The sequence below is a fragment of the Chiloscyllium punctatum genome, chromosome 2 (genome assembly GCF_047496795.1).
Source record: "Chiloscyllium punctatum isolate Juve2018m chromosome 2, sChiPun1.3, whole genome shotgun sequence".
NCBI classification, from domain to species: Eukaryota; Metazoa; Chordata; class Chondrichthyes; order Orectolobiformes; family Hemiscylliidae; genus Chiloscyllium; species Chiloscyllium punctatum.
Genome location: NC_092740.1, coordinates 121,924,001 through 121,938,417, shown reverse-complemented (window position 1 = coordinate 121,938,417; position 14,417 = coordinate 121,924,001). Strand labels below are relative to the sequence as shown.

General features: G+C 38.8%; 1 protein-coding gene across 1 annotated transcript in view; it reads right to left on the bottom strand.

The window, feature by feature from the left end:
- The window catches only part of grin3a (glutamate receptor, ionotropic, N-methyl-D-aspartate 3A), a 138,240-nt gene that overhangs the window by 84,318 nt on the left and 39,505 nt on the right, over positions 1-14,417 (bottom strand). The window contains exon 2 of the mRNA XM_072587815.1: positions 2,698-3,296. Coding sequence (XP_072443916.1) covers positions 2,698-3,296 — 599 coding nt within the window. The remainder of the gene's footprint in view (positions 1-2,697; positions 3,297-14,417) is intronic.

Here is a 14,417-nt window from a genome sequence, read left to right as displayed (position 1 = left end):
ATACACCATGAGCATGATAGAACAAACCAAACAACTATCTTGTCATATTGATTTGAAAATGTCCCTCATTCAAAGGCAATCTATGTCTAACAGAGGCAGTGTACATTGGGTTAGATTGTGACTGATGAAAAGCACCTGATGCCATTGCTTCTAACTTCCCTGTCCTCAATTCCCACCACTTGATCTCTCTACTTTTCTATAGACTGGGTCCACTGTGATGCGAGGACTCCAAGGAGTGGGTGCGGCTGAATATAGAACTGATGGCGTCTGGGTTCTAGCTTTAGCTAGACTGAGCTATTGCCCCAAGGTCTGGCATGGCCTCTTCACAACCGGATTATTGTATGGTTCCCATGCAGAGAAAGTGGGGACCAATTGTATTTGGCAGATCATAGGTGAGACCCTTTACCCGAGTGCCTCAATGACATTCCACCCACTCATCCGCACCCCTCAGTAGCTGAAAGACCTGGACCTTTCAACATGGCACCTAGTTTTATGGAAAGAGTATGTAACCTTCCTTATTCCCTTTCCCTTTCCCTTTTCCTTTTCCTTTTTCTTTTCTTTTCTTGTACCTGATGGTTCTTCCCTGGATAGGCTGCACTTGACCCTTCAATGCTTCAGCTGAGATCAGAAGTCCCTGCTGAAATATCATACAAGTTTGGATTGCAGAAACTCTCAAGGCAGTGTCACTGCACAAAGCATTTATCCTGTTAGAAATATCTGGGCCATTAGCTTTGCTGAACATGTGAATTTGACAGTGCAAAACATCTGCCTGAGCTCTTCACATTTTTCAAGTTATATAAATCGAAAAGGGATCATGGAGATGTATGTTCTAAGGATTTCAAACATCTACTGGACCACTTGAGTTTTGAAATTCTGAACAGCTGAGTCTCAATTCTAACTGAAAAACTTAAAAGTGATGATTTTGAAAAGCTCTATGATCCATTAAAAATAGAAGATGTTCTGCAGTTGAATCAACAAATAGGAGAGGACATTAGAGAGCTTCACTGCACTGTTCAGTTCTCTGTGGTTCTGTTCAATTCAAGGGAAGTCAAAAGCCTTAACTCAAAGGGACACAGCTGAAAATGTATGAAACATCCACTAAAGCAACAGTGACAGCAGACTAACCACAACAGCAGTAGTAAAAATGCTTGCAAACATCCAATCATAGAATCACTACAGTGTGGAAGCAGGCCGTTCAGCCCATCGTGTCCACACTGATCCTCTGAAGAGCATTCCATCCAGATACACACCCCTACCCTATCCCTGTAACCTTGTTTTTCCCGTGTTAATCCACTCACCCTACACATCCCTGGCACGATGGGCGATTTAGTATCGCTAATCCACCTAACCTACACATCTTTGCACTGTGGGAGGAAACTGGAGAAAACCCATGCAGACACTAAGAATGTGCAAATTCCACACAGATAGTCAGTTGAGGGTGGAATTGAACCCGGGTCTCTGGCATTGTGAGGCAGCAGTGCTTACCACTGAGCCACCGTGTGCCCCAAAATACAGAACAATTGGAATCACTTGTTATTTCCTTGCAGTTTATGACAAAGCTCACCACGAAACACACCAGCTATGCTCCACTGAATTCATTGGCTGCTGCATAAACTCGTCAAGAAATAGAAAATTGGACAAATGGACTCATGGGCAGATTTTATTTTTAAAATTTTATTGGGGCAAATGCTAGCTTGACTCAATGATAGCACTCTGCCTCTGGGTCAGACAGTTGTGGGTTCAAACCCTATTTTATAATCCAAGTCAACACTGCATTGCAGCAATACAAGGCATGCAGCATTGTCAGAGGTCTTGCCCTTCATTCAAGATCTTCAAATGAAGGCCCATGTTGACTTATTCAGGTGAACGTAAAAAATCCCATGGCACAATGTGAACAGGAGAAGGGGAATATCTCCTGACATCTTGGCCAACTACCCTTCTAGGTGTCATGGGCGTAGCAACACAAATGTTCCTACGCCGACCTGTTTAAGTTGTCATGCAGTTAAATTTGAAAGGTCAACCCACTGCTATCAGTATATTACACAAAAAAGAATGTATGTACATCTTAGCCAACAGTTGTTTGTCACAAAACAGATTGGAAATGTTTTTTCACCATTTAGACAAGAGACCAGGGAAAGATAATACCTAACTTTTGTAGTATCTAGCCAATTCTTATCTCTGTTAGATTCAGTATTGAATGGATTTTACAATATCAGTGAGGAACTTTTTTGGATTTCCCTTGAGACAGTGAAAAGTTTCCCAACAACACCTTCATTCAGCTTAATGCTGTTTGTGGCAACTTGTTGGGAATAATGGCTGCAGCCTTCCTTTCCTAACAATATTCTTCAAAAGAAACCTGCCAACTGTGAAACATCCTGGGACATCCTGAGGTTGTCAAAAACCCTGTGTCAACACATATTATCTTCATTAGGTCAAAACAAAATCAAATTAGCTCAAACAGGCTAATTTGGATCTATTTAAAGCTTTGACTTCGACTTAATCTACAGCAGCATGCTAATTATCTCTAGAAGCAATACTGTAGGCCAATACCAGTCTTCAATATAATCTTAATATACCTCATATTTCATCAATTCCCACTGAATTTCTTCATAACCACAAAACTACTCAAATGCAAAATTGTAATTAGCCTGCAATGATGAGTATTATGATTGATACCATCACCAATAATGTTCTTACCTTGAAAGAAACTGGCCTGATGTTATATTCATTTCTTCCCAATGCATACAGTTTGTTGTACTTGGAATAAGGGCCAGTTCTGGCCTCACATAAGTTGCAGTTGCCACAGCTCTGGCTATCAGCTCCACTGCGTCCTGCACATAATTCTGGAAAACCGGCTCTGTCGTTTTACCATGGGCCAAGAGACCCATGGGCAAGCCTTCAGTTCTCAATTCCTCCACATTCTGAGAGTCACCTAGAATCCAGTGGTGTTCCGGCAGCATTAATCCATAGTTAGTTGCTAGCTGAAAAATCTTTCGGAAATGTTCAATGCCGCAGCCAAAAGTGACAATGGACAATGGTGCCTCTTTGACTGTGTCCAAGTACTCTTGCAAATAATTTACAAAGTTAATGTCATCGCTGTCCGAAGCAATATTGAAAATGGTTCCGAGGTGAAACTTGGAGTTATTATATAAAAGACTGAGAAAGTTGGTTACATTCCATTCTTTGCACAAAACTAGGCTGACATCATACCACCTATTCATCGTCAGGAGGAAGATAAGCACATCTGCATGGGTAGGATGAGATGTCTCGAGGCTCATCTGCAGATGGAAGGGATTCTGTGACAATATACAAATAGAACTAATCAGTACAAAATCCGAAACAGAACAATATCAATTTCAGAAATATCAATGGGATTTTTTTTTTAACAACCATCAACCTAGAATTCCATTGTGTTTATTTTGGTGGAATTCACGATGCAATACACTTTCAAAAGTAACTGTATTCTTTTGAAATTCTTCATCGTGAATTGCATACACATGGTATTCACAATTCCTTTCCCTTCCAGAAGTCAGAACTTGTAAAATACATTTTTCTCATATAGATGCAATAGAAAGGAATTTTTTCTAATGTAGAGAAATTATAGTTTCAAAATACAGAAATTAGTCACTTGTGAACAGTGGGCAATATCTGACTACTTACTTTAGAACTGGTCTTTCCCAACTGATGTGTGCAAGTGGATAGCCAACCATTGAAATGGGACATGAAGGGAATAGAGAACAGTACTCCTTATAGCTTACAGGTTTCACCACAGTTAGATAATCTTACTCAGCTCAACTTTTGCCTGCTCCATGGTGAAGCATATACTTTTGAGACCAGGTGAAACTATTGTACATAAAGCAATAATGCTCTGATGGCTGTGAGATTTGACCAATATCTCTCATTACTAGTTGGAAGGAACCAGGAGTGTAAATCATTTTGGACAGCACTCACCTTGATGGCCACTCTCTATCTTGTCTACAGAATGGTTTCAATGTTTGTCTGTGGGCGACAGCACAGTTCTGATGTTAGCATCTCTACTGAATCATTGGATTTTAAAATGACCTGCCCACCAGGAAAGCGAATGTATTGGATGCAAAGTTCCTTTTACACCTTGACATTTATTGTTCTCAGATAATGATATTAGAACATAATACAGGACAGTGCAGGAATGAGCCCTTGGTCCCACAATGTTGTGGCCAAACATGACACCAAATTAAACTAATCCCTTCTGCCTGCACTTGGTCCACATCCCTACATTCTTTTGGATATGGTATTGCGCCCAACCTTGTCTGGCTTGTAAATGCAGATTAGGTTAGAATTTTCCCCTACATCTTTACAAGCAGATTCCTTTGAATGGGATGAGCAATTTACATTATACACGTACACAATTTCACACTGTAGGTTTAACAGAAGCAGATTCTTTCTAGAGGACCAAAGGTGTTAATAAAATTGCCTTAAGTGCATCCTTTTGGTTCTTCTCTTCTTCCATAACCTGTAGGGAGAATAGGGTGTTTGACAGGGTGCTTAGAGCCCTATTTAGCTACTAGACTTGGGCAAATATGATAACTCATTAAGTTTCCTTTGATAGCACCTCTTAAACCTGCAACCGCTACCACCTAGAAAAACGACAGTGGATGCATGGAAACACCACCTCTTCAAAACTTCCATCCAAATCATATACTATCTCATGGAAAATATATCACTTCACCTTCTCCATCACTAAATCAAAGTCCCAAAGTTTCTTTTGTACCAGCAGGAGCACCTTCACTACATGAACTTCCATTCAAGAAGGAAGCTCACAATGACCAGGGGACAATTCTGAATAAGAAACAAAGGCAGCAATGATCACATCACATCACAAAGGAGATGCTGCATCTTTAAGGAGGTTCTGTTTAGGTTCGTCAAAGCTAAGGAAGTAGAAATTTGGTTGAAACTATATACAGTTGGGCTCTACAATCACCAGCATACACTTAAAGGGGGCTGGGAATAGATGAAGGTTTTACCAGTGCACATGTTACATGAGTATGTTATAGATGCTATAAAAACTTAGGGATGATTAGCTAATCTTAATCATGTTTGGAGATATTTTCTAATTAACATCTTCAGAGATATTATGATACATCTCTGCACCAGGTGGGACTTGAATCCAGGCCTCCTGGGTCAGAGATAGAGATACTACCACTACGCCACAACGGCATCCTAAATCACATTGAGGATTAATAATTCTAGCATATGCTAAGACCACTAACAAACTTCTCATGATTGTGCTAATGATTCATGAAATGATCAATGCACAGTGGAACTTAATACCTCGTTCTACAGCTGGCACATAAACAGACATACAACTTCATTATAACCAATCCTTTCTACCAACTATTTAATCCTCACATATCCTCTGCCACATAACAAATCATAACTATGAACACTGAGCATTGACACATTAAAGCCATTTTGGAGGTTCCCTCACACTCTTGCCATAATTTTGGACTTGGGAAATTGACTCATTGGCTAAAACTTGACTGTTTAATCCAGGAAGACTGACACTTTCTGTGTAATTTCTTCCATAGACTGTTTGTTTGTTTTATTTTTTAAAAAACATCAGTAAGCAGCTAGTCCACTCCACTTAAGTTCCCAAGTTTTTCCTTTATTGTACTTTACTGCCGTAAATAAATTGGGTGCAAGGGAATAATCACACTCCTAGTTACGCTGCTCTGTCTTGCCCCCATGGATAGATACAATATCATGTTATTTCCCAGTAGTTCAAAAGATGCAATTCCTTTTGAGATTCTCAGAATCTAGTTAGTAAGGTTCCTGATCAAGCAGCTGAAACAAAATTCTCAAACTAAGCAACTCAATACAGAAACAAATTTGTTGATCAAGTACAGGGTTTAGTGCAAAATCTGTTGAACATAATTACGCTTAATAAATACATTGGTATTTACATGAAGTTGAAAAAAATAAACAAAGCCTCAATCTCAACATAACATCACTGCATTGAGCTATCAAGATGAAGAAATTGCAGTTAGTATTTTAATGGAGGTCTGGTAACCTGACTTGTATATTATTCTTCTAGTTGACAGACTGACAATGAAATTAATTATATGAATAAATTCTCTGCCATATTACTACTTTTTTTATGTTTATGAGCTGGCAGAACAATTGTTTGCACATCTAAAGTATGAAGAAACATTTGAATTTATATCATGCCTTTGACCTTATAAACCATCCTGCAGACTTCACACAAGCAGTAATTAGTAAATAAAACTGGACGCTGAGCCAAAAAGAGAGATTTCTGAAAGGTAGGTAATCAAAGTTTGTTCAAAGAGGTAGGTCTAAGGACTGACATAAAAGAAGAGAGAGGGAGAGGGATGGAGAGGTTTATGTGGGACCTCCAGAATTAGGGCCTAGGTGTCTGAGGGTACGTCTGCCATTAATACAGTGGTTAAAATCATAGATGCAAAAACAAATTGGGAGGTGAACAACGATCTTGGAAAATTATAAAGGTATAGTTTCCATGGTGGTGAATAATTCTGCTGTGGAGCAGCTTGCTAATAGTTGCTTCACAAATAGTTTTAAGGCAGAATCTATCTTAAGTCACACTGAGATCACATTTTAAAATGTGTAAATTGTCTTGCCTCCAGACTGGAGAGTGACAATAAAATCAAATCCAGTCACCCGCAGCAATGATGCTCCCATTATCAGTTAATTAGTTTTTCATTTGCTGCTACAATTAGCAACAGAATCCACAGAACAAAACCGAGCCTTGTCGCAGCGAACCTGTTAAGTTTCTCTTATGACTGTCCAGTAATACTATGTGAATTTTCTCAGAGAATCCAGGCTTACCAAAGATTGTAATTCTGTGAACAGAAACAGTATGCTCCAAACAGAACTAACAGCTACTAAGAATGCAGATTTTTCTTTAAAATTATGATGAAAACAACAAGCTTTTTAATACAATAATCATTGACTATTACCAGCCTTCATAATCAACAACTGTTTAAAAATGCATGTAGAAATAGAAATGTGACATTAATATTAAAATTAATTCTTTCAACAACAATTTTATGCTATACTCCTAATTAAGTTTTACACGCTTTGATATTAGTCATACAGTCTTGCCTAATTCCAATTACCCAAACATCATTTGCTACATTTTCATTATAGTCTAAACATTTGCTACATCTTCATAATAGGGATAAACATTGTCCCCTTCCACCCTGCACTGAAAATTACAAAGCCATATATATGTACTTTCAAAAAACTGCCTGTACCTCACTCTTTCCAATTCTCCCTCAAACCAAGTAATTCTTTAACTTGACTCTCCATATTTCAAAGCCATGAAAAAAGTAACTATTCAGCAGCATTTCAGGCGACCAGCTGCCCTGTATTTTAAATGGATATTCTGTTGCGCAACTGTTTGTTCTCAATATGTTTTTAGTTGGTCCCTTATTTCAAGGACGACCTATGGGAACTTAGCCACAGGTCTCCTCCTGACTTTGCTGTTTTATTGGCAGTGGCAGCTGACTACGAAGGGGCTGTTGATCCCCTCCTCTTCCCCACCCCCCACTGCTACTACCCCACAACCCCAGGTCCGTAGGCCAAATGTTGGCCTCCCATTATGTTTGCCCATTCCTGCACTTACACAAGTTTTATTCAGTCAGGTTAGTCCAAGAACACACCTCCTTCAGATGAGTCAGCTAACCGCAGGAGTCTATTAAAAGATACGTTTTAAAATATCCTATCCGTGCCTCATTCTTGCCTTCCATGACTGGCCTTCTGAGTTTGTTGACGCATTTCACAGGTACCTTCATGATAAATGTTTGGCTAGCACCGAGATTTAATAAAAGCTTAGCTCAGCAAGGCTATTTTCACAAGTAGGAAAGAAGGGTTTGTATTAATTGATTAACACATTTTGAACCTGTAATTGCTGTTCTTTCTTTGAATTGCTTGTTTCAATGCCTGTATGGTTGTTTGAATAGGATAAGTGCTGTGAAGGGAGGTAACGTGTACGTTGTTGATACCAAAGGAACTCGGTTTGATTGCTGTTCTTACAACTCTATAAAAAGATCAGTTCATTTAAAGCAGATTATTGAAATGCTTTTTTTTAAGTGCACATCAATTCCTGCCATTGTTTTCATACAGCTCACTGAATTTATGGTACATAGTTTGAGTGGGCACGCAATGGCAAAGGATGATGTAGAGCAGGCTATGGGAGAGAATTGGAGGGAGAATGGGGAGACCCTCACTGCTTTTAATACAACAAAGATGAAAACCCAAAGAATCGAGATGGACCTACTCATCAGCCCACCTTGACACTCATTTGCATCTGTGCCGGCATCCAGTTTGCTAGTGCACCAACTCAATCCCACCCTCTTCTGGAGACAGAATAGTCTGGAGAGGCTAATTCAATGGAGACAAATCTCCTGAAGTTGTAAATTCCTCAGCTGGAACTTAATGGTGAAAATCTGGACTCTAAGCTCCTGTCACTAAGACAATTTCACAGTCAGTAATTTCAAACATCAGCCTTCAATTTCTAGAGTTTAATTTCAATCTGTTTTTGCAGGTGTGGCCTAACCCTTGGATATTCTGTGCTGGATTTCAAATCTGTGAAAATGTTCAAGGTGTTTTGTCCTCCAGAGTCTATTACAGACTTGAGCAATTTTCCTGACAAGTGTAATCAGGCTAATTGGTCTACACTTCCCTTGTTTCACCATCGCCCACTTGACCTGAATTATTGTCCAAAATTGTAGCTTCGGACCTAAAATAGACAACATGCCCCTTGTTTACATATGTAAATGAACCTATTATTTCATGGTTTGATGCCGCACTGCATTTGGGTTCTTTATGGAAATAATCTTTATAGATTAGTGTAAGAGAAGGCAAAATCAAGAAACTATCCTCAGGCTAAGCCTCAAATTAATATAATTTAATATACATTGCATGTACAGTGGCATTTCGTATTAGTCTGAGATTCTGGCCCTGACTTAGTTATATTAGGTAAGGACTAATCTACTTTTGTGTACTTGTGTCTATACAGTCTGTGTTTGCTGGACAGTTGAAAGTTCTAACTTGCAGTTCATAGTTGCAAAAAGGAAAAAAATGTTGTCCCTTACTATTGCCTGATATAGTGTTTTCCAATGTCTTCTGGTGTACTATCTCTGCTCATTGTATCCATTTATACTAAAGGATGTGAGCTCTGTGACTTCATCACAAGGTTGCTCCAAGATCCCAATGCCCTTTTCCCAACATGTTAGGAATCCAAGAGAAAGGCTTGAAAAACAACCCAACACAAGTTTTGATGATTATCTGATGTGCTTGCGACGCAGGGCAACGATTTCTGAGCATCAATCCCTTGGGACTGATTTCCAAATGGGAGAAATTCCTGCTATGATTTGTTTTGTTTTGAGGCTTTATTGTGTAGCGTTTAATTGTCTTACTATTATTTGTGGCTGAGGAAGATAGAGATATTTCGTGTTCATTGAAATAATTGAAGCATTATGATATATCCAACATTAGTAATGCAAACTCTTTCCTCTTTATATGTGGTAGAATGTTAAGAATACTTTCTACCTGTTAGCTGCCTTTCCCAATTGAATGCAGTAATTTCAGAGTACCATCTACTACTGATGTCTTAAAGTTGTTTTGAGCAGTAGAAAAAGCAATCATTGTTTAATCATTCAAATTGAGCAGCAGAAATAAAGTGATATACTCAATACATAAATTGTCTGACAATTGGAATTTGTCTGACAATTGGAATGTTTTAAATGAAGCTATTTTGAATTAAATTCAAAAACTATTCAAAATCTTTGTGTGTGTGTGTGTGTGTGTGTGTATAGATTCCTAATTCTGGAAGAGAGACCAGCTGTAATGGGCTGTAACCAATTGTGAAGTTATCCTTGTATTGAGTACATTTCTGTCATTGTTTCAGCCAATCAACTTCAGAGGGCAACAAATTGTGAGCCTGTTTGAACAGTGTTCCTCAGATCACTCATTTCACCATATTCTTCGTCTGCTACTGCTAATCAAGCAGTTATAATGCACCATTATTCCAGATCAATCCAACCTTAAACTTCACATGGAGTTTTATTTGTGGGATGTGAGCATCACAAGCTGGGCCAGCATTTATTACTCATCCCTACATGCCAGTGAGAAGGAATTGCTACAGTCCATTTGGTTCAGGTACACTCACAATGTTATTAGGGAGTGTCAAGATTTTGACCCATCACCAGGAAGGGTAATAATGAAATGGCGATATAGTTCCAGGTCAGGATGGTGTGTATCTTGGAAGGGAACTTGCAAGTGAATTACCATTTGGGAGTTTCCAGTGGAGGGAGAGTTGATAAACAACAACCCTTGATTCACTTCATGATTCACCTTGATTGCATGAATTTACCACAAAGGTCACAGTTCTATAAGGCATCCTAGGTCATCTTTAAAAGCTAAAGATCCCCAGTTCAATTTCTCAGCCATGTAACTCATTGCTAAACATATCTGAAATGCATCTCCTCCCAATCCACTTCGCCTCTCCAGTTTAAACTGTTTATAACAATTGCTTCCATATTTCCATTGCCTTATGAGTCTGAACTTTACCAAGAAAAAGGGTTGAAAGACAGGGGCGGGATACAGTAAAATTTCATAGGGCTACGTCACTTTGACTCTCTGACCCAGTCCTGTGGTCTCCAGAACCAGGGGGCATGGTATTAGAATAAAGGATAGATCATTTAGAATCGAGATCAAAAGGAATTTCTTTAAAGGACAGTGAATCTTTGGAATGCTCTGCTGCAGAGGGCTATATGAGACCTTAGTCTTGAGTATGTTCAATACTGACAAATAGATTTTGACATGTAGAAACATTAACAGATAGTGTTATTGTAGGAAAATGATGCTGATGTACAAGATCAGCTATGATCTCACTGCCCCTATTCCTTATGTTCTCATGATGCGCATTTTTGAGCAAACGTCTGGTCACTGACTACGTGAAGATCAGAAGATCTGTGACATTATCTCACAGTAAACTGTCTGTTCCACAACCCTGCAACAGAAACCATCACATGACACTGCAGTATATTTGCATTCAGGTGATTGAACTGCTGTACAGTTTTCCCTCCAATGTGATCTACCAGCATGACAACATGTAGGACACATCACATACCAGTGCAGAGAGATGGAAGTAATGTGTTAAAGAAAGGAGTGGCAACTTTTAGATGGGCACGTTTACCTCACAGATCACATTCTCTAAAGGTTATCGAAAAAGAAAGAACTACTGAAGATTATTATCACTGATGGTAGCATTACATAGTAAGCAACTTAGGCCCAATAAAATGGTTAATCAAAATAAAGGAGATATTATGAAATGTGATCACTGTATATATTTTACTTAAACATGCAAACAAGGATATGAACTCTGCAGGACAAGAATCGGTCAACAAAAAAAGCCAAGGAACAATCTATTATAAATCAGGACCAGATAGATCTTTATTGTTAGAGTACATTAGCAATCTCAGTCAACAGAATATCTCCTGCTTGGGCAGGAAGGTTAAAACTGAATTTATTCTTTTACCCTGTAGCATCTATTGAAACTATATATGCAGGGTGAAACAACTAGGCAGTTCTCTTCAACCTATACATACGGGGGTGACTCTCCCAACATTCTCAACATGTCATGGATCCATAACCTGTAATTTGCCATCCAGTAAAATGAGTGGGCAGAAATCACAGGCTGTAAAAGTACAATTTTGTGGAGTGCAATTTCTGCTCAGTCCATTACCTGGTCATTGAATCACTGCTATAATATTAACACCGAGTGCGACATCTCCTCCAATGAATCACTGAGCAATGAAATGATATGCCATTGTTTTCAATGCTGCATTAAATATTTACACCTTTCAAAAACAGATTTGGGAAAAAAAAATGCCATCTGATGCTCTGTTTGTAACACTTTCTGTTGAGTCTGATGCTTAGGGATTCAACATCCATTCCAGAGGCATATGCACAAACATCCAGGTGAGCAGGTCCAGGTGCAGGACCAGAAAATAGCATTGTAACCTTCCTTTAGATGAGATATTAAATCCCATCTGCTCTCCCTCAAGTGGAAATAAAAGATCATATTGCAATATTTTAAAGGGGAGCACGGTGTATCCTTGGTGTTCTGGGAAAATGGCAGATGTTATTAAATAGATTATAAGGGAGCACTTAGATTAGTTCAAGGTGATCAGGCAGAGTCAACATGTTTCTGTGAAAGGGAAATCATATTTGACCAATATACTATAGTTCTTTGAGGAAGTAACACATGCTATGGATAAAGGGGAACCAGAGAGTGGACTGCACTTAGTTTTTTGGAAGGATTTTGATAAAGTGTCCTCCCGAGACTTATTGAGGAAAATAAAAGTTCATGGTGTAGGGGCTAATCTGTTGGTATGGACATTAAATTGGCTGGTTTCCAGGAAGCAGACAAAAGGCATAAGTGGGTGTCTTTCTGGTTGGCAGGATGTTAACAATGGTTTGTCAGAGGGATCAGTGCTGGAGGCATATTTACTTATAATTCATATAGATTATTTGGATGTTGGGACAGAAAGTATGGTTGTCAAGCTGACTGATGACACAAATATAGGTAGCAAAGTAAGTTGTGGAGAGGACATAAAGATGAAACAGAGGAATACAGACGGGTTAAGTGAGTGGACAAAAATCTGGCAAGTGGAGCATAATATGGGAGGAAATTAAATTGCCCATTTTTGTCAGGAAGAATGTAAGAGCATATTACCTAAATGGTTAGAGATCACAAGCTAATAAGCAAAGAGATCTTAGTGTACTAATGCATGAATCACTCAAGGTTAATGTGCAAATACAGCATGTCATTAGGAAATAGAATATCGTCATTTATTGTAAAATGAATTGAATACACAGGGAGGTTTTGCTTGAGTAATAGAGGGTGAGAATAAATCTGGAGAATAGTGTACTGATCACATTATTTAAGGAAGAATGCAGGTGTGTTGGAAGTGATTCAGAGAAAGTTTCAGACTAATAGCTGGAATTGCATGGGTTGTCTTATGAGGAAATCATGGAAAGGCTAGGTTTGGATCTGTTTGAGTTTGAATGTAAGAGGTGACTTGATTGAAACATAGGATCCTGAGGGATCTTCACAGGGTAAATGTGGAGAGGACATTTCTTATTGGAGAATCTAGAATTGGGGTCACCACTTAAAAAAATCAGAGATCACCGATTTAAAATTGGGTTGAGGTGATTTTTTTTCTCTGAGAAGATAATGAGTCTTTGGAACTCTGATTGAAAAGTTGGTGGAACCAGACTAGAATATTTTGAAGGTAGTGGTGGATAGACTCTGCTTTAGCAAGTGGGTGAGAGTTTATCAGGGGAAGGGGAAAGTCAGATATGAGTTTACATTCATATCAGCAATAAACTTACTGAATGGCAGAGCAGGCTCAAGGGATTGAGTAACCTACTACTTGTTCACATTCATCCCTCAATTAACTTCACTAAAGTAAATCATCATGATGCTGATGTGGGAGCTTGCCGAGCATAAATTGGTTGCTGCCTTTCAAGCTTGACAAGTGACTACAATTAAAAACGTTCTTCACTGGCTGTGAAGCATTTTGAGTATCCTGCAGTTGTGAAAGGTGCTATATAAATGCAGTTCTTTTGCCTTTACATGGAATTTGTAGTGATCAGTTACATGCACCAATTCCCACTTTGCGCAATCCATTGTCTGTTCAAGTGCTGAACTCAGCTTTACATTGTGAAAATCAGATTATGAAGATTTATCTTTGGTGTTTTTTTGCCAGGCAAGAAAGGAAAACTTGTTAGCTCAGTGAACATAATTATTGCAGATAAATAATGTAAGAGTGCCAGTTAGGTCTGCACTGGCCCAATTTGATGATAAGATGTGCTTTGTTGGTCTGTATCGTGACAAATTCCTTTTTTCACTCTGTATTTTATGCTGTCAGAGCCAATGCTTGGTGAATGTTATATTCAGGTCACACGCATTCCCAAGGGATTGCTACGTTTGATTTCTATCACTGATTGCTATATTTTATAACAGTGAGTTTTGAGATGATTTGTGACTCAAGTTGGGGTTCCAGATGTACTTGCTGAGCTGGAAGGTTCATTTTTAGGCGTTTCATCACCATACTATTTAACATCATCAGTGAGTCTCTGGTGAAGTTCTGGTGTTGTGTCCCACTTTCTATTTATGTGTTTACATTTCCTTGGGTTGGTGATGTCATTTCCCGTTCTTTTCCTTAGAGCATGGTAGATGGCATCCAAATTGGTGTGTTTGTTGATAGAGTTCCAGTTGGAATGTCATGCTTCAAGGAATTCTCATGCATGTCTCTGTTTGGCTTGACCTAGGATGGATGTGTTGTCCCAGTCGAAGTGGTGTCCTTCCTTATCCTTATATGTAAGGA